The sequence below is a fragment of the Podarcis melisellensis genome, assembly GCF_964234715.1.
Source record: "Podarcis melisellensis genome assembly, chromosome: 2".
NCBI classification, from domain to species: domain Eukaryota; kingdom Metazoa; phylum Chordata; class Lepidosauria; order Squamata; family Lacertidae; genus Podarcis; species Podarcis melisellensis.
Window position 1 is genome coordinate 73,004,506 of NC_138529.1, and position 18,981 is coordinate 73,023,486.

The following is an 18,981-nucleotide window of genomic DNA, read 5'->3' on the forward strand; positions in this document are numbered from 1 at the left end:
GCTTTCAGAGGCGAGGCAGGACATAGCTGACAGAGCTGGTACCCACTGCTAGACTTATGCTCCCTGAACTTGTCCCATCCTCTCTTGAAGCCACTGGTACCTCCTTTGGGAGCGGATTCCATAGTTTTAACTATGTGCAGTGTTTTCTTTTGCCTGCACCGAATATTCCAACATTGTGGACGTCCACAAGTGCTTATGTGAAAGGAAGAAATGCTTTATCTGCTTTCTGCATCATTTTGTACATCTCTTATCATGTCTCCTTTTACTTGCCTTTTCTGTAAACTGAGAAGCTCAGAAAGTTGTAACCTTTCCGCGCCGGAGAGTTGCTCCATGCTATTGATCACTGTGGTTGACCTTTCTTGCGTGTTTTGCAGCTCTACAACATTCTTCTGGATGTGAGGCAACTGGAACTGTACACAGTATTCAAAGTGTGGACCAGGATTGGTGTTAAATGCTCAGAATGATATTTCTCTGCAAGGAGATTGCAAGGATATCAGGATAAACAACCAGGTTAGACCAAAAATGCAAGTTCAAAGCTTTATCATCTTATAAAATGTTATACAGCTTAGGATGTTATTTCTGTTGTGAAGAGAAAACCTGGAAAGTGGAACAGAAATTGGAATGAAGGAATTGCCCTACAACAAAACTAACCCTAACACACACACCAAGAAAAGGAAAAATACACACACAAAAAGAGGATCCTGGCTAGGGAGTCTTCTAAAGATAGGAGAAACAAGGCAGCCATGAGATCAAAGCAATGAGGTCAAGTTTTTGACTTTTGAAATGCCTACTGTGCAATAATCTCAGAATTTCTTCTTGTGAATTGGTTCTGAATTGTCATTGATGGGAGACTTTATATATGCACATTTCCTGGTGAATAAAAGTGTTCCCCGCCCCCCGCCCAGAATCCATAATGCCTATTGGCTTGAGAAAACAGCATTCTTCCCTGCCAAGATCCAGGTTTTGATCATCTTGATATTTTTATTATTTTTATTTCATTTCTATACTGCTTCATTTTAAAAAATAAATAAATTTTACTACCCACATTAAAACATGGCACAAAACATGTCACAAAGCAATCCAAAATAAAATATTACAGAAGAAAGTCAACTATTAAGTACATCTAAAGCAATATAATTAACAGGATAGTAAAATATTATCTAAAAGATTTCAAAGCAAAACATTAAATTGATGCAGTCTGAAGAATAGATGTAGCCATCTGCCATGTATGATCTAGCTGAGATTCCTGCATTGTAGAGGGTCGGACTAGATGACTCTCAGAGTCTTTTCCAACTCTGCAAATCTATGATTCTGTTAAAAGAGGTAAAGTACAGAATGCACATTAAATGCAGCAAAGTTAACGGGGGGGGGGGGATACTTTAACGTTGCAAAAGAAAACATGACTAAAGGAAGTCAAATATAAAATGCACATTTAAAACAACATAATTAGCAAGAGAATATTCATGAAGATAGAACACATGTGCAGCTGTTGTTGCCAATCCTGCGAATGGTGGATCATGGTGGGTGGTGGCTGTGGAAGCCGAGGCTCGATAACATGAGTCTTTACTAAGAAACAGCCAAACTGGTCTCTCTACATGCATAGGAACTTTTCTTAAAGTAGAGAAGAATTCAGATTGCCTGCATCACCTTTCTTCACCCTTCCTGTAAGCTAAAACCACTCTCAAACTCTTACACACCTCCCACCTCTGGAATGTGGTTAGCTCAAACTTTTCCCAGGCTAAATCTCCTGCGGAAAGCCAAAAACTTCAAAAACACAGCTTTACTAATAATGAAATGATAGCATAGAATTTGAGAGTTGGAGACGTGTTTTAAAAGCATTAACTATGCATATATGAAACAAAAAGGCCTCTGACAAACAATAACTTGCACGGTTAAATAAGTTGGCCCTACTGCTTCTGCTTAGGGTTGCCCTTATAAAGAGAAAAACCCTTCCCTTCCCATTCTAAAACCCTGAAGCTGTGTTGTTAGGGATCCTTGGTTTTCAAGGCATTAAGGGAACATGAGAGAAATGTTCTGAATCGCTCACAGTCCTCTTATCTTTGGAAGAGGCGCTTGCACATGAAATAACAGTGTTACACTCATTGAAAGAATCTTGTTTGAGAGAGGCAGAAAGAGCAACATCAAAAGTTTGCAAGAGGTTTTGTTTGGATAAGTGTACAGCTAAACATGCTGGTAACACAGAGAGTGGATTTAATTAGAAGATCTTCCCACTGTATTGTGATGTAACCAATGGAAGTGTAGTTTCATGTATTTTAAATTTAAAGCACTATATAAAGTACCGGTATGTTCCTTTGTTAGATGGGGGTCTTCTCTCTTCATTGTGGCAGTGGGAGGGGGGAATCCAGCTACAGCAGTAAGTAAAGATCACCCTGCTAGTTGTATTTTAATCATGTCAGCTGAGCCTCTTCTAAAGACCATGAGTTGGAATCAACCATGTATTTGCACCCACAGAAGCCAGCGCAAGAACCCCTGTTAGTGCAACAGAACTATTCCTCCTCTCCTTCCCCACCACACCTTTCGCTCACACACATACTGTGGGATGGGTTTTAATAGGTAGGTAATTGCAATTTATCCCTCCAGGCTCCCACATATGTGGGCTAAATAGAGTTTTAAAATCCCACCGTGGACAGCAAAAATTAAAAGCACAGGAAATAGATTGTAAAATATTGTTTTAAGCAAGCCCAGCTATGAAGTAAAGTGGCTCTCCCTTTCTCACCCTGCTTCACAAAGAATCAGGAAACAACTTGGGAAGTAAGTTTCAAATAAGATTTACTTACTTTAAAATCATGCATTGATTCACAGCAATGGCAGCTGTAAAAACTATGCAGGCAAAATACTTACATTCACAGTATAACCAGTTTCAGGCACATACCTAAATCTGGAGCATGCACGGGGTACACCTGCCCTCATGGTTGGTCAAAGAAAGGAAGGGGGGAAGAAGGAACAGAGGGGAAATGACATCACACAGAGTGTCTGCCTGTCAGCAGTACAGTTCTGTGGACTTAGCCCTTTCACATGCTAACTAGCAATAATACGCATTTGTTAGGTTTGGCTGCTAATCTCCCACACATACCACCCCTATTTCCCTAATACCCATCCTGAGAGGAGGAATCTGAGTTCTTCCATCCTACCGTTTGAGGACTGGATCATAAACTTTTACTTTGTTTTCAATATATTCTGCAGCACCATCTAATCCCTAAAGGAGATAGCACAGCAAGTAGAGGGAAAGGACCTGGACAAACTCCCCCTCCTTCATGTGTGCACAAATGCCAAGATGAAAAAACACAACGGTGCAATTCTAAAGCTTCCACAATCCTTAAATTACTGCCTGGTCTAATCCATTAAGCAATCTTTCTGAGTCTGTATGCACATGGTGGAGGAAGAGGAGTGCTGGGGGAGCACACCGCCCCCAGCAGCGCAATCCTGGTGGGGTGACATTGCGGCTGTTCCCCCCCCCCCGCGCTGGGCACCACGCCCCTACGGGCAGTGCACCATGCACCTAGGACGTGCGCCAGCCCCACCACCACCTGCTCTCCGCCCCCGCCCCCTGTGCCGGAGCATGAAGCTCCGTTACTGTCTGTATGTCTCTGCTTCTGTAGAACCAACAGGGGCAGACAGTACTAGATGTTCCAAACCCCAAATAACTATGAAGAGAGAGAATTGGGAAGTGAAACTGACCACCAGTACACCATGCCTCAAAAGTGGCAACAAAGCGAGTAAAAATAAACAGGGGAAAATAAACCAAGACCGCAACCCTATGCATGTGTGAGTCAATAAACCTCACTGAATTTCTGCAGAGGATTGAGATGCTGTGGAAAAGTTGATTTTTCTGCTAACAGCAGATAGGAATTACTTTGCTTTCTTTTGTATTTCAGAGGTTAGATTGCCCCTGAGATTCTCCCACCTCTTGCTATGAAGGTTTGATCATGTGGAACTGAAAGCAGAGGTGGGTCATTAGCAACACAGATGAGCATTCTGGTTTGTGTAAATTTTGCTTTCTGATTACACCCTTTATGAAAATAAAAGCTGCCATAACCTTCCTGGAACAAGAGCCTCTCTCCAGCCAGCTGCTCCAAGTCAACATCACAGAATCTTAGCAGTTCATTATCACATGATTACTTCAGCTACTTAAGCAGCTAGGCACACACTGTCTTTGTTTTATTGTGAATGAATCGCTTTTCACATGCTTCAGACTGATAGGTTTTGAAGCAATGCAAATAAACACTCAAATTGTATCATGAGAGAGAAGACATTTTGGACTATTGCCATCAAAACAGGAGTGTCTTGTCACACATTAGAAATGAAAACATTTCTTGTGGCAAAGGTTTTCATAGACTAGAATAGAGCTTACCTCAATCAGTGTCCGGGAAGAAGAAGAAGAATTTGGATTTGATATCCCGTTTATCACCACCCGAAGGAGTCTCAAAGCGGCTAACATTCTCCTTCCCTTCCTCCCCCACCACAAACACTCTGTGAGGTGAGTGGGGCTGAGAGACTTCAGAGAAGTATGACTAGCCCAAGGTCACCCAGCAGCTGCATGTGGAGGAGTGGAGACGCAAACCCGGTTCCCCAGATTACGAGTCCACCATTCTTAACCACTACACCACACTGGCTCACCAGGAACTGGCTGGGAGCTGAGAAATGGCTGGAAGGGCCAGCCACGGAATCCTCAAGGGAAACTCCAGACTCAGAGCCTGGGGATTGGTGGAGGGACAATGAGAAGAGGTCAGAGGGAGAAGATTGGGAGGAGGTGCTGGAGGGACAACAGGGTTTAGTCAGCAAGAGGAACCAGACTCGAAGGCTGAAGGTGGGGGGCAGGGTCAAGAGGCTGCTGAAGTATCCTGGGAGTCTCCCTCTCTGGCTGTGACCAGCTCCCTTTCCTACACAGGATAATGAGGGCAGAACCGAGATTGGAGGTGCTCAGACACAGCTTGAGACTACTTGGGAAACATCTGGTAGACGAAGACTCTTAGAAGTCATGGTAGACAGAGACCTTCAATCCTAGCAACTCTATAGGTGCAAGACCAAATGGGGAGTGTTGCTGAGTTGCCTGCTGTTTCCTTGAATAAAGATTTACTTCACTGACAACTGACTCTGTTTCTTTGTGCTGACCTGCAACTGACTCCAGCCTTGACAATCAGGTAAATACAGTGCTATCCTCAGGTGGCAGATCTCAGCATGGATATAGAGAAAATAAAGATCTGAGAGTAAGTCAATGAGGCTTGCTGAATTGTTTATCCACACCTCAATTTTTTGCAAGGTAAGCACAGTGGCCATTTATAACAGTAATTGCAATAATATAATCTTCCTAGCTTTGCTATACCAATTTAAGACCATGGTCTTGATTGACTGAGTCCTACATTAATAGAATCAAAACTGCCGACCAATCAATTTCACACCGAAAATCTCCCTTGATATTTTTTTTAAGTGCTGGGAAGTGTGATGACTTTGAAGTAGACCTCGGTTCATGCTGTCTCATTGGTTCCTAAGGCCAAACTGGTGGTCCTGCATAACATGACATGAGAGATCTTGACTGGCTCCCCAACATCTTTTCCATTTCCTAAAAGCCATGGGGAAGCCAGCTGGGACCAGGGCCGTGTCACCAGCGAAGCAACTTTAATTATTTCTCCATGTACACATGGGCATAGCCAGGATTTTTGTTGAGGGGTGGGGCAGCCAAAGTTGTTGAGCTTCTTTTAGGAAATCAAAGTTGGGAAATCAAAATACCCTGTGAAGAGGACATTACAGGGGGGCTGGCTTCTGCTGTGGGGGTGGGGTTGCAGAACCTCAAATAACTGAGTACTTTCAATGCTTTTCAATAATGTTTGTGGATCTAGGGGGGCAGCTGCCCCCCCATGGCTACACCCATGCCTGTTCAGATGATCCCCTCATAGTCACTATTAACTACAGAGCACTTGTCTTTTGCAATTATGATTTGCACTTTACGAGTAATAACACCTCAGAGGGGACTGAGATATACATCTGGGAACAGGATCTGAATGGTAGGGTTTAAGCCCCCTCCCATAGTGCCACAGTCCAAATCCAAACTATTCCAGGGTGAGTTTCTTGAAAAAAAAAATAGACATGCATCCAGTTTTGGATGGTCTTCATCAAATGTCATTTGGCCCTCAACATTGCTGTTTTTTATGTTGGATGTGTGACCATTTATATTTGAAAATAAAGATTGATGTTTTAATCTTGTGACTGACCTGCAGCATATGTCACATTAGAGATTCATGGGCCCCTGACGGTGATTGCTATTCAGTGCTGTAATAGAGTTGTCTGAGTAGATACGAGGATGAATCTGGGTTTGTTGCAGGGTCTAGACTCATCTTAACCTTAGCTTCACAGTAACACAAATTAGTTCACAACTTAGGGGCTAATCAGCCTGGCAGGTAATGATGCTGAAGAAGTGAGGCTGGCAATGTTTGTGTTGCCAGTCAGTGCCTGCGTTATAACAGTGTGAGTAAATGTGCTAAACGTGATCAGTGTAGCTGTCTCTTTCCTGGCTGTTCATTATAAGAAATAATGCCCATAAATTTGCAGTTAAGGGGAATATTGGGAGCAAGTTGCAAGTGTGAGTAGAGATGAAACCAAGTGTATTTAAGTAGGAAAAATATATATAAATACATTGCACTGATACAAGGCCGGCTTGCCTTTGTTATTGTGAACTGAATAAAGAACTTAACTGTTGTTAATCACTATATATACATTGTTATGAGTTTGGGGTATCAGTCTGGATGATACCCTGGGTCCCTTCCATGTGATTCTCTGTATGCAGGGTAGAATCTACAACAAGAAACCAGCCAAACCAGTTCCATTAAGTTAATGGCTTCAGCTGGCCAGTTAAGCACTGCAATTTACAGGTCCAAAGAGGTTGCCATAGAGACAAATGGATGGGCCTTTCCTCACCTCACCTGGCTGGATGCCACATCATCCTAGGATAGGGTTGCCATAAAAGCAGGACACCTCAAAATTGTTTAGCTTTCTTTTAGGAAACCACGAAAATCGTTGAGCTTTTTAAAGACACATCCAAAAGTTGCGATGTTCAAGAAAGAGACATGCTAGCTCTCTGCTGGACTTTGGGGAGTGTTAATACTGTGAGCTCAGGTTTTACATATGTGTAAATAAAACCATATACAGTGGTATCTCGGGTTACAGACACCACTAACCCAGATATATTACCTCGAGTTAAGAACTTTGCTTCAGGATGAGAACAGAAATTGTGCAGCGGCGGCAGCGGGAGGCCCCATTAGCTAAAGTGGTACCTCAGGTTAAGAACAGTTTCAGGTTAAGAATGGACCTCCAGAACAAATTAAGTTCTTAACATGAGGTACCACTGTATAGTACCTTCACTCCAACATAACTGAGCCCTGAGTAAGAACTGGAAGCCCTGGCATCACTCGTTGCTTGGAGATAGGGTTTGCACTCAACAATATATACATATCCAGCCTTGGGGGTGCCACTTTCTTCAGCCAGACAGAGTGAGTGAGTGTGTTTGCATTCACACATGGCTGGTGCATATTTAAAACAAAAAGGCAAAGAACAAATGCTACCAAATTATGCATGATGTGCAGAAAGAGACATTTCTCTCCTTCTCTGCTTTCACTAAAACCAGGGGTCAGCTGATGAAGCTGAAGAATGGAAGATTCAGGATGGACCCAAGAAAGTGTTCTTTCGCACACTTAATGTATTCAAAGTATTGGTACAAGTTCTGGAGTGCCCCCTAGCTTAGAGGACTTAAAAGGGGACTAGGCTAACTCATGGAGCTGGAGCTCAGCCTTTCGGGGGCTGCAGCTATCTATTCCTTTGGCAGAATCTGACGCAGGATTAGAGGTTGCACTGTCCACCCTCTTCTGTATTTTAAGTAAACATATATCTGAAAGCATCCTTATCTCTTGATAAGGAAACTGACCTTGTGGAGGTAAGTAGAGCCAACTGTGTTTTAGCACTATGAATTAGGGCTGCAAAGCAATGTTTACTTATTCCAAAAGCCTGTAAACCAGGGGTCAGCAAACCTTTTCAGCAGGGGGCTGGTCCACTGTCCCTCAGACCTTGTTGGGGGCCAGACTATATTTTGGGGGGAGAAATGAATGAATTCCTATGCCCCACAAATAACCCAGAGATGCATTTTAAATAAAAGCACACATTCTACTCATGTAAAAACATGCTGATTCCCAGACCGTCCGCGGCCGGATTGAGAAGAGGATTGGGCTGGATCCGGCCCCCGGGCCTTAGTTTGCCTACCCATGCTGTAAACTAATGACAAAAGTTTCCTGACTTAATCAGGCACCACTTTAGACAAGATGCTCATTGTGAAAGCTTAGGCTGGGCCACGCAATGTGAACCATGCGCTGTGTTTACTATATTTTGCATACTGTCCTCTCCAGCACTGGAGGGCTTCACTACATTGATGCTGTGTTACAATGACCATAATGGTTATAATAATAATTACAGACGCTGATTTTATTCTATAAAAGAGCAAACAGCAGTTCAGCATCTCAAAGAAGGCTGCTTTATTTTCCCCAATCCATTCCATTCAATCGAGACTCCATTCAAGTCTCAGGTTAAAACTGCACACTTCCTATAGGCACCTGCTTGTTGAAATTACAGGAGCTGCAAAGTGCTTGCAGTCCACCAGATGGCAGCAAGACCCCAAAGCAGACTCAAATTATCTTGCGTTGTTCAGTGTCCAGCAAAAGATATCATGAAATCCAAGGGAAAACTTTGAACTACTAATGATTGGTTTTAGTGTCCTTGTTTGGTTTGCCTAGCAATGGCACAGAATAATCAGTGCACTCTTTTTTAATTAAATAAAATATATCAATATTTATTTATTATCATATATTTATTCTTATAGTATAATAAGTGTGTTGCTTACAATAAGCACAGCTGCCTAGTATGCTTTGCCACCCCTTTCAGTGATGTTGTTCAGCTAGTATGAATGTGGTACTAGGGGCAATATGTTCCACTGCTGCTCAGTATCAGAAAAGAATTGTTGTTTCCAACAACAGCAATAAGAGAATCCTAGAGATACACCCACTGGAAGAGAGGATGTAAATTCATAGCCCGAAGTAAAGGCAGCCTTGAAAAGAAAGATTATGAAAATATATTTGACAAAGATACTAACACGACATCTGAAATTGCACATGCTAAAGTGGTAAAGCACCCTCTGACACCTTGCCCTAACAGGTGGAGGAAGAAATAACTAAAATAATAATAAAATGCTACCTTTCAATAGATAAAACCATGTTCAAAGTGGCTTACAACATGAAAAGATTTACATAAGTACAAAAGTAGTCATAAACAACAAACAAAATACATCAAAAAGCACAAGACAAAACTCCCACATAAAGCACATTAAGAGCTAAAAACAGGATACAATAATTATTACAGGCAGTGAATATTTTGTGTGGGGTTCTGTGCCTTACCCTGTGTGCGTCGGTGGAGAACACATAACCCTACCTTGCCCCGTTATACCCCATTATACGCTGCCCTTTTCCGGGTTCAAAAGGACCTGCATATCAGCGGTCACACGCCAATTGGACACATGCAAAATTGGCTCTGCCTGTATCAACAACAACAAATTAACAACCCCCCCCCAAACAATACTCCAACCCAAGAGTCGGATGGCAGCCTTAGCTTTTGTAGCTGGAATCCATCAATCGGGCCTCACCCTCCCAAGCCAGATGGGATAAGGCAGGGAGCAGGTCTTCCAGGACTCACAGCCAATAGATACAGGCAAAGTCTGTTGTGAGGTGCAAAACTGTGACATTAAAGGGACAATTGCGAGCATCAGTCTAACTCCTCAGATAACAAGGCTCTCCTGCTTCTATTACAATGCATCTCCCTACCCCTAGAGAAGACTTTTTACATGTACCTGTGGAGGAACCCCACTGTGTCTGCTGTGCAATCCCTGTGCATTGCAGATGAAATTGCAGCATATTCCTCTGTAGGACAGTGGTCTTCAACTGGTTTGTACCCAATCTGGGTCATATCCAATCCAATGCTCCATGAACTATCTCCTTTTAAACAAACAGAAAAGAAAAGAAGATGGAGAGAGAGCGTGTTGTTTCCTGCCAGAGTACAATGAGAAGCCCCCTTCCATTCCCCCACATACAGAAGCCAATCAGCCTTGCAGATGGATCATACTTCAGCACAGGCCATGGGGAGTGTCATCCACTGTACCTGAAGAGAGCAGGCTTGGTTACAGGGTGCAGGGTACACACAAACTGCCCTGTATTTTGAGCCCTTGCCACCGCTTGCTCATTGATCTGCCCAGCACCTGCCTGCTATTGCTCAAACAAATGCTGTAATACAGGTGTGGCCGTGCCAGCACGCATTGCATGAGAATGGCAACACGTTCCCCTGCATGGTGCCTGCTGTTTTGTGTGGCCAGGTGTGTTGGGTTTGCTCTCTGTGTGGTGAGTGAGGTCTACCAGGTGCCCTCATCTATACTGGTAGCCAAATTAGGCTTTCCTCTCACTCGGGCACTTGATGAAATAGGATTCAGACTCATAGGCGCCGACTCCATGGGGCTTGAGGGGGCCCAAGCCCCCTCAAAAATTCGTTTGGGGGGGCTCCGCCCCCCCAATAATCTCCGGCGCCCCTCCAGCAGAGCGCCATCGCCGCCCCTCCCCCAGCCCAAAATGCACAGGGAGGGGCGGGCTGCATGCCTCCTGCCCTCCCTCCAGAGCAAAAGCTTCACCCAATTTCCTTTGGAGCTGATTAATAGGCGCAGCACGCTCTCCCCTATTCGCTCACGAGGAGGCGGCGCCACTTTATTTGCATATTCATGAGCTTATTTATTATTCATGAGCTTTCCCGGGCCCCCCCAATATTTTTTATAAGTCCGCGTCCCTGTTCAGACTTTATATTAGTGTGACAGTACATCTCCCCCACCTCTGTGTAATATGGTGTTTAATGTACTGATTTGATTGGTTGACCCTTTATAGCTGTTGTTTAACAACTGTAAGTCAGCTAGAAACTGCCTTGTATTAGGCAATTAGCAAATGTAGTAATAATGATTTTTTAAAAATTGTGTTTTATTGATTACACAAGGAGTAAAAAAAGTAGGAAATAACCAAAACAAACCTCTTAGTCACCCCCACCCCACCCCATTCCTCATGGAGCATTGCTGAAGGATAATGCAAGGAAAGGAAAAAGACTTTAATCCAGGATGCTGCTCCAACACCTGGCATGCGTTGCAGATTATATCCATGTTTTTTACGATGATGAAGTTATTATTACTAATACTAATTCTTATCCTTTGGGGATCACCTGTAGCTGAGTAAGATTGTCTTTCATGAACACGGTCTTAACAGTGAGCCCATAAGGGACAGCGGAGGCCAATTCTGGACCCACACGTCCTTCCACAGTGGGGACATAGGTTTCCAGGTGGGAGTTGATCATGGTGGGGGTTTGCCAAACGTGCCTTCCTCTTAGCGCGTTTCTCCTTTTCACTCAGAGTTTGTGCTTCTTCAAAGTCCATGACACCTTTGGTAAAGGCTGCTCTCCAATGGGAGCACTTGCAGGCTCCCATTGTTTCCCAGTTGTTGATGTTTATGCTACATTTTTAAAGACTTGCCTTGAGCCAGTGTGGAGTAGTGGTCAAGAGCAGTGGACTTGTAATCTGATGAACCGGGTTCGATTCCCTGCTCCTCTACATGCAGCTGCTGGGTGACCTTGGGCCAGTCACACTTCTCTGAAGTCTCTCAGCCCCACTCACCTCACAGAGTGTTTGTTATGGGGAGGAAGGGAAAGGAGATTGTTAGCCGCTTTGAGACTCCTTAGGGCAGTGATAAAGCGGGATATCAAATCCAAACTCAAAACCTCTTTTGTTGACCACCAGTATTAAGCTTTCAATCTTTAAGTTCGGAATAGAGTAGTTGCTTTGGAAGACGATAATCAGGCATCCAAACATGACCAGTCCAGTGAAGTTGATGTTGAAGAATCATTGCTTCAACACTGGTGATCTTCGCTTTTTCCAGTACACTGGTATTAGTTTCCCTGTCTTCCCAAGTGATATGTAAAATTTTTCAGAGGCACCATTGATGGAATCTTTCAAGGAGCTGGAGATGGCGTTTATAAGTGGTCCATGTTTCGCAAGCGTACAGTAAGGTTGGTAGTACAATAGCTTTGTAAACAAGCATTTTTGTTTCCCTGCGAATGTCCTCATACATTCTGCACTTCAGTTTGAGAAAGCTGCACTCGCAGAGCTCAGGCAATGCTGGATTTTGGCATCAATGCTGGCCCTTGTGGAAAAATAACTGCCCAGATAGGAGAAGTGATCAACACTTTCCAATGTTATACTATTGAGTTGGATTTGTGGCACTGCAGAGGGATTGTTTCATACTTTTTGGTACAGTACTTTGGTTTTTTGGATGTTGAGCGATAAGCCAAGCTTTTTGTAAGCAAAGATATTTGGGATAGTTTCCCCAGATTTGGAGATACTGCAAGCTCATCTCTAATTTGTTTTTGCAGGATTTGTGTTAGGACTTCTGCAGCTACGGGGGAGTTGCAGTTAAGGAGAAGCTGGTAATGTTATTTCCAATGAAGTATGGTACAGCGGGTGGTGCTGTGGGTTAAACCACAGAGCTTAGGGCTTGCCAGTCAGATGGTCAGCGGTTTGAATCCCTGTGATGGGGTGAACTCCCGTTGCTCGGTCCCTGCTCCTGCCAACCTAGCAGTTCGAAAGCACGTCAAAGTGCAAGTAGATAAATAGGTACCGCTCCGGCGGGAAGGTTCACCAGAAGCGGCATAATCATGCTGGCCACATGACCCGGAAACTGTATGCCAATCTCTCAGCCTAACCCACCTCACTGGGTTGTTATGGGACTAAATGAGGCAGGGGATGTGGAGGGGGAGAAGCGTGTACTGGGAGGTACTGGAAAGGTGGGCTCTAATAAATGAAATAGATGAGACAATGCAGAGTTTGTGTTAGGTAATTTCCACTGCATACTCTCTCTCTCTCTCTATATATATATATACAGTACAGTATTCCGTTTTCCGGGAGGGGCTAACACTCAGGCAGGCCTTGACCCCCTCCCGCTCCCCGCCAGCCTACAAGGGACGCCCCCGCCCCTCTTTCCTCGACGCCCCGCCCGCTGCCCCCTCCGCCGACGAGCGGCCCTCCCTCCGGGCGGACCCCGCTCAAGCCCCTCCTGCTCCAGTCGGCAGCAACCCGGAAGCGGGCGGTGCTGGAGTCGGAGCCGTTTCCTGCCCGGGAGACAAGCGGCCAGGGTGGGATCTGTTGCAGCGGACCTGATCCGGAGCCATGACTCACCAGACCGGCATCCACGGTAAGGACAGCGGGAGCCGCTCACCCCCCCCTTTTGCCTCTGCGCCTGGGCAGCTCCTTGGCGCCCGCCCGGACCCCGAAGGCTGCCCGGAGCGGCCCGCCGGACGCCAGCTGCCCCTCCACCCGTGCAGCCGCGCCCCGCTCCGAATCTGCCTTTCCTCTGCCCTCCTCGCCCCAGTGCCTTGCTCGATGCAGCCTTGCATCTCCCTTTGCAAGGCAGCAGTTAAACGAGCTGGATCCTGTTATTATTACTATAATCCCGCTGTCTGTTTGGAAAGGGATGCTGCACCATCTGCACCTCTGTTCTGGGGAGGCTTTTGAAGCCCAGGGGCATCCGTGCGAAGGTGGCAGGCTGGCTGGGGGACATGCCTTGAAATGAAGGCTAACTGGCTGCCTTGGAGCCCGGAGATCTCGCAGGCTTCTGGTGTTTCGACCTTGCACCCCCCCCAAGGCAATGAATGCCCCCCTGAAGCACCATTTCTCCCAAATGCCTGACTAGCCCGCAGTCACCTGAGAGTATCCATTTTCTTAGGTGCTCGTCCAATGGCTGTAAAGAACACCAGTTTTCCTTTACAGAGTTTGCACAGTTTACCTGGAGCGGTTGGTTCTGGGTAAAAACTGGTATATTCTTCATAGCCCCTGCTGGCTTTCACTCGCCTGGATTTTCCAAAAAAACAGCACCACCAAATCCCGGTCTGAGGATCATCTTTCCTACCCAGCCCTTAGACCCCACAGCTGCATATGTTCTGAATGACTGTGGCTCTTTGGGAGCCCTGAAATTCCTTTAGCACCTTCTCTTTTACATGTGATTTTCATATTTGTGCAGCAGCTTCTTTCCTGTAAACGCTGCAAAGGCACCCCACAGCACTTGTTTTGATGCCAAGCCTGAGAGAGCTGCTTCCTGAGCTTGTATTTCTCTGCAAAGGATCTGTAGGTAGCAGCTCTTCTCACCAGAAATGTGTCAGCCTTTCCTCCGCTTCTCCATTATCTCTTAACATGTTCGGCTCCGCAGCATGAATCATAATTGCAGGAACCATTTCCCTTTCTGCGTGGCAGGCAGCTCCTTCGCTTCAGTGTTTCTCTCTGTCTCTGCCTTTAGCTTTCGCCCAGTGATCACACAAAAGATAATCACAAACATTAATCTTCTCAGGTTCTTTATGCATGCTACGATGTTGCTGAAATGCAGCACAGGATGGCAGGACTTCAGAAGGCAAAGTGATGCAGAATGTACATTACTATAATTCATTAAACAATTTGGTATGATGTATGTGAATTGTACTGATCAAATTACTGGTAACCATGGCAAAAAAAAAATCTATGCTCTTTTCCTCCTATTTTTAACTTCTTACGAAGAATTTCCATAGATAAAATCAGGATGCAGAATGTCACCCCAGGCCTAATCCAAACCTAGTGTTGTTTCAGTTTTAATGCAGACGTCTCATGTTGTGAAAATCTTTGCAGGCTGCAATAATCCAAGAGGGATTGATTGCTATTAGGATACAATTTGATATGACAGAACAGCAAGAAATGTGATTGGAACCAGGATAATTTCTTAAGAAAGCACTCTGCAAATGCTCTCCTAGGTCATGTTTACACACCCATCTTTCACCTTGAAATATTCTTTTGGGTGGGTTGGGTCTCTGACAAGAGGATTTTCAGGGTTATCACAAAATTATGTTTCTTAGGAGTGTGATAAAGTGATGGCCAGGATTTGTAAAATTAATTTGTTTTTATAATGTAGAAATACTGTTAAGGTAGGTGTTGGAGTACCTAAAGACCTGGCTGAATCAAACATCTGGATTTTACTGTTGGGAACAATTGGATGGGTACTGGTAGCTTTCAAACTCTTTTAATAACTGTTGTCTTTGCCTGTGTAATTCTGTAGTGGCTGCAGAGATCTTACAATTTCAGTTCATTTAGCAGCAGTAACAAGTTATTGGCCCCTGCAGCCACAGCAGATGCTGTGATTCACCAGCCGTTTGACCTCCCCACCAGAGGTGCACTCCATTGTCTCTTGAGACAGACGACTGCCAACAACAAGCAAGTCCTCTTCAGCTAAAGCAGATTTGGCTTGCAAGTTAAAGCTAGTAATTTAAGGGTCCTTCATTAGTTTTGGATTAAAATATATCCTTGGATTTGAATTAGTTATATGTGGCAAGGAGCATATAGCTGACTCCAGAATGAACTAGATTACATTTTTCTTCCGCATTTCTTCCCAAGAAGCTCAAGGCAGTGTGTATACTTCTCTCCTTTCCCACATCACCTTCTGAATAACCCTGCAAGGTAGCTTAGGCTGAAAAACTGGCCCATAGTCATGGCTGAGTGGAGATTTGAGACTTGATCTCATTGGTTCGACTGCAGGTCTTTGACTAGTACACCACATCATCTGTCACCACACGCCTGCTTCACACTTGTGTACAATGTCATGCTTGGAAATAGATACATGACTGTCAATAACATTAATTGGTAATGCATAGCTTAGTTCTGAAGATCCTGAGATACTGCTCATCTCACCAAGATGTTTTCCACTACTCCTGGCTTAGCACTGTAATACTAAAATAGGGGTGGGTGGATTGAGAAGAGGTACCAGCTACCATGGTGTCCTTGAGCATTTTTTCTGGACTGTGCCACTTGGACTGATCTTACTGGTTATTGGTCTGCCATTTTGACTAACAAGGGTCAGAACAGGAGTATCATGGGCCTTCTGCAGTGTGCAGACATCAGGTGTGACGAATCAACCTTCTGAAACCTGAGAGAGGCTCTTTCTGGGCGTGGCTGTAATTATTCATAGCCTCACACTCTGTAGGTGGTGGTCTATTAATTTCAGCATCCCAAGAACAGGACTGGACTTCAAGAGATAACTAATTAGAGCCTTTGCTCTTGTAAAATACTGTCTGGCATCTTGTGCCAGATGCATCATGTCTCTCAGTACAGCTATAGTTGCTTCTGGAATAAAACAGAACTTCTACACGATCGTGGACTGATTTTGAACCCTCCGGTCCACTCCTTCCTTGTTCTCTTGCTACAGGTCTGTTTACATGATGAAAGTTTGCGTGAGTGGTGTTCTGACACCTTGACAGCACGTTCATCACTTTGTGCAGTAGATTTTGCAGTTTCCCATAACCGAAAGCAAACCCACAGCAGGTGAAAATGTGGAAGAACAGGGGTTTGCCCACAAGCTACTGGAATTTATTGCTTGTGTAACCAAACCTGAGGCAAGCCTATTGACTTGGATTAAGAACTGCAATTTAATAGTCCTGTTAACTACAGCATCTTTGGATTTTTTGTAAATGGGACCTGATGAAATCACAGGCTTTCGTTTTCTTTAGTTATCTAAATACTTCGATGCTTTGCCTGGGGAAGGTTGACTTTGCTTTGACATAAGTAATTTTTCTTGTCTCTGTTTATTATGTGCTGAAATGTCTCCTAGGGTAGTTGGCATATTGTTTTAAATTGCTACAGAAGAGGATGCTGTGATGTATGGGAAGGGTTCATTTGAGGTTTTGTTCCTTGTAAACAAACTGAAGGCAGAGATGGTGGATCGCTCTTCCCCCTATATAGTTTAACTACCTTGAAATCTCAATTGAGGTTTTAAATGTGCTATAAATTATGTAACATAATCAATATAAGTATGTAGGAGCTGGAGATGCTAAAGACCTCCTGGGTCAGCTTTTTCGCCACTCTTGACGATGCAGAATTGTTACCTACTATAGATTCTTCCAGGACTTGTCCACTTCAATTGCAGTGTATCATGCACTGATGTTCCCCCTCTCCCAGCGGTCTTCAGGCGTCTGTTGTGCAAAGCAATAGATCTTGAAATACCTGAAGGCTTCCTGTTGTTAAACACCTTGGTGAGATTCTTTTGGCAAGAACTTTACATTTATGGTCCCTATTACTTAGTGGCTCAACCACTACTACTTGGCAATGGAGCCAACTATATTTTGGCCTCTGCTCCACAAAGAGTTTTCGTGAGAAGCAAACAAGGGAAATCAGTTTCCTGATCAACAAGTACATCGGAGAAGTTGGAAATGCTGTAATGAGGAACACAGGCTATGATTTCCTTATGACACTATCCTTAGAAAATGCTATCCTGATACATTTTTGTTTGTGTTTCATATTCTCATTTAAAGTGCCATAGGACTTTGGGATACATGGGTTCAATGCTAATGATCTCCACAAATGTATTAAGTCCAAGTAAAGCATGCTTTGGCCTCTCAGGGGTAAGAACCAGAGTCAGCACCGGCGTGTTGTGCTTAATAATGCTCAATCCTATATATAATTTCTGTTTCCTTTGTTCCTGATTGTAAATGAGACCACCAGACTTTGGAGTCCAGGACTCAACCTTTCATGCTTTTAAGCTAAAATTTAAATTGCTGTTATATCTTGAATTTTCCTCTGTTGGGTAGCTGAAATTGGACAGCTTTATCCTGTGTCCTGTGTGTGCCTCTTCAGAAGTAAACCCCATTGAGTTCAGTATGAATGACTTCCAGGTAAACGTGTATAATACTGCTTTACAGAGCAATCCTAACCATGTCTGCTTAGAAACAAGTTGAATTCAGTGGGGCTTACTCCCAGATCAGTAAGGTTAGCCTTGCAGCCTTAGTTGTCTTCCTAATCATATTCTACTTTTGTCCAATATACTTTTTAGGAAGTAAGGAGCATTAAGCATGATTCACTTTCAACACTGATATGTCTTCAAATTTGTCCCCTCTATCATGTCTAGTAATCCAGACATTTACCTGCGTGAAGCCTCATTTAATTCAGTATGACTTATTTCTGAACCACATGATTAGGATTGTGCTGTAGCGCATTGAAGTGCTAAAATGAATTTTTGTTTCTTTGTTGTAGCAGACTAAAACAGCAACTGCCCCTCTAGAATTTGTGTTTTTGCAATGGGACCTTACGTTGAAGGGCAGGTTATAAATGCAGTGAATGACATGGAAAAGGAACAGGGTGAAAGACAAACATGAAGACTAAGAGAGCCAGTGTGGTGTAGTCGGTTAAGAGCGGTAGACTCATTATCTGGTGAACTGGATTCTAGTCTCCGCTCCTCCACATGCAGCTGCTGGGTGACCTTGGGCTAGTCACACTTCTTTGAAGTCTCTCAGCCCCACTCACCTCACAGAGTGTTTGTTGTGTCACTTTGGGTAGTGATAATGCGGGATATCAAATCCAAACTCCTCCTCTGCTGCTGCTGCTGCTACTACTACTTCTTCTTTGTCTGCTAATGCAAATCCCCACTGGGCCACCTTGGGCCAGTAATTCCCCCTTAGCCTTACCTACCTCACAGGATTGTTGGATTAAATGAGGAGAGGGAAAACCATATACACCACCACAAGCCCCTTGGAGAGAAAGGTGGGAAATAAATGCAATAAATAAAAATATATCAGTAAAATACAGTCAGGATTATTTGGCTCCCTACTGGAAGAAAAATGTCCCAATTCTTTGCAGAGTTAATATCTAACCCTAACTGGGAGGGGCAGGGGACTGGAACAGAATACAAGAACCAAATGTGGCTTCATTGTTCTGTGCTCCCATGCTGTGTTGAGCAGAATCTCCTGTTTAGGTATATATCTCAAGTATTAAGAACTTAGCAGTTTGCAAAATCTGAATAGATGCTCCTATCATTTGTACCAAATTGCTCTTCAGGTGTTACCTTG

At 44.0% G+C, this 18,981-nt stretch overlaps 1 protein-coding gene and 1 long non-coding RNA gene across 4 annotated transcripts in view; one reads left to right on the forward strand and one right to left on the reverse strand.

Annotated features, from left to right (window-relative positions):
* Window positions 1-490: 490 nt before the first annotated feature.
* Window positions 491-14,514, reverse strand: LOC309363914. The gene is made up of 3 exons (XR_014165649.1): window positions 13,914-14,514; window positions 9,902-10,046; window positions 491-1,311 (listed from the first exon to the last, which is right to left on the reverse strand). It is a non-coding gene; the product is annotated as an uncharacterized lncRNA (long non-coding RNA).
* Window positions 13,166-18,981, forward strand: part of TWF2 (twinfilin actin binding protein 2) — a 63,520-nt gene continuing 57,704 nt past the window's right edge. For 2 of the 3 annotated variants that reach the window (XM_081900346.1, XM_081900347.1), the window contains exon 1: window positions 13,166-13,322. In XM_081900346.1, the coding sequence (XP_081756472.1) occupies window positions 13,298-13,322 (25 nt within the window). In that variant the 5' untranslated portion in view covers window positions 13,166-13,297. The remainder of the gene's footprint in view (window positions 13,323-18,981) is intronic. The other variant, XM_081900348.1, reaches the window with a different exon arrangement.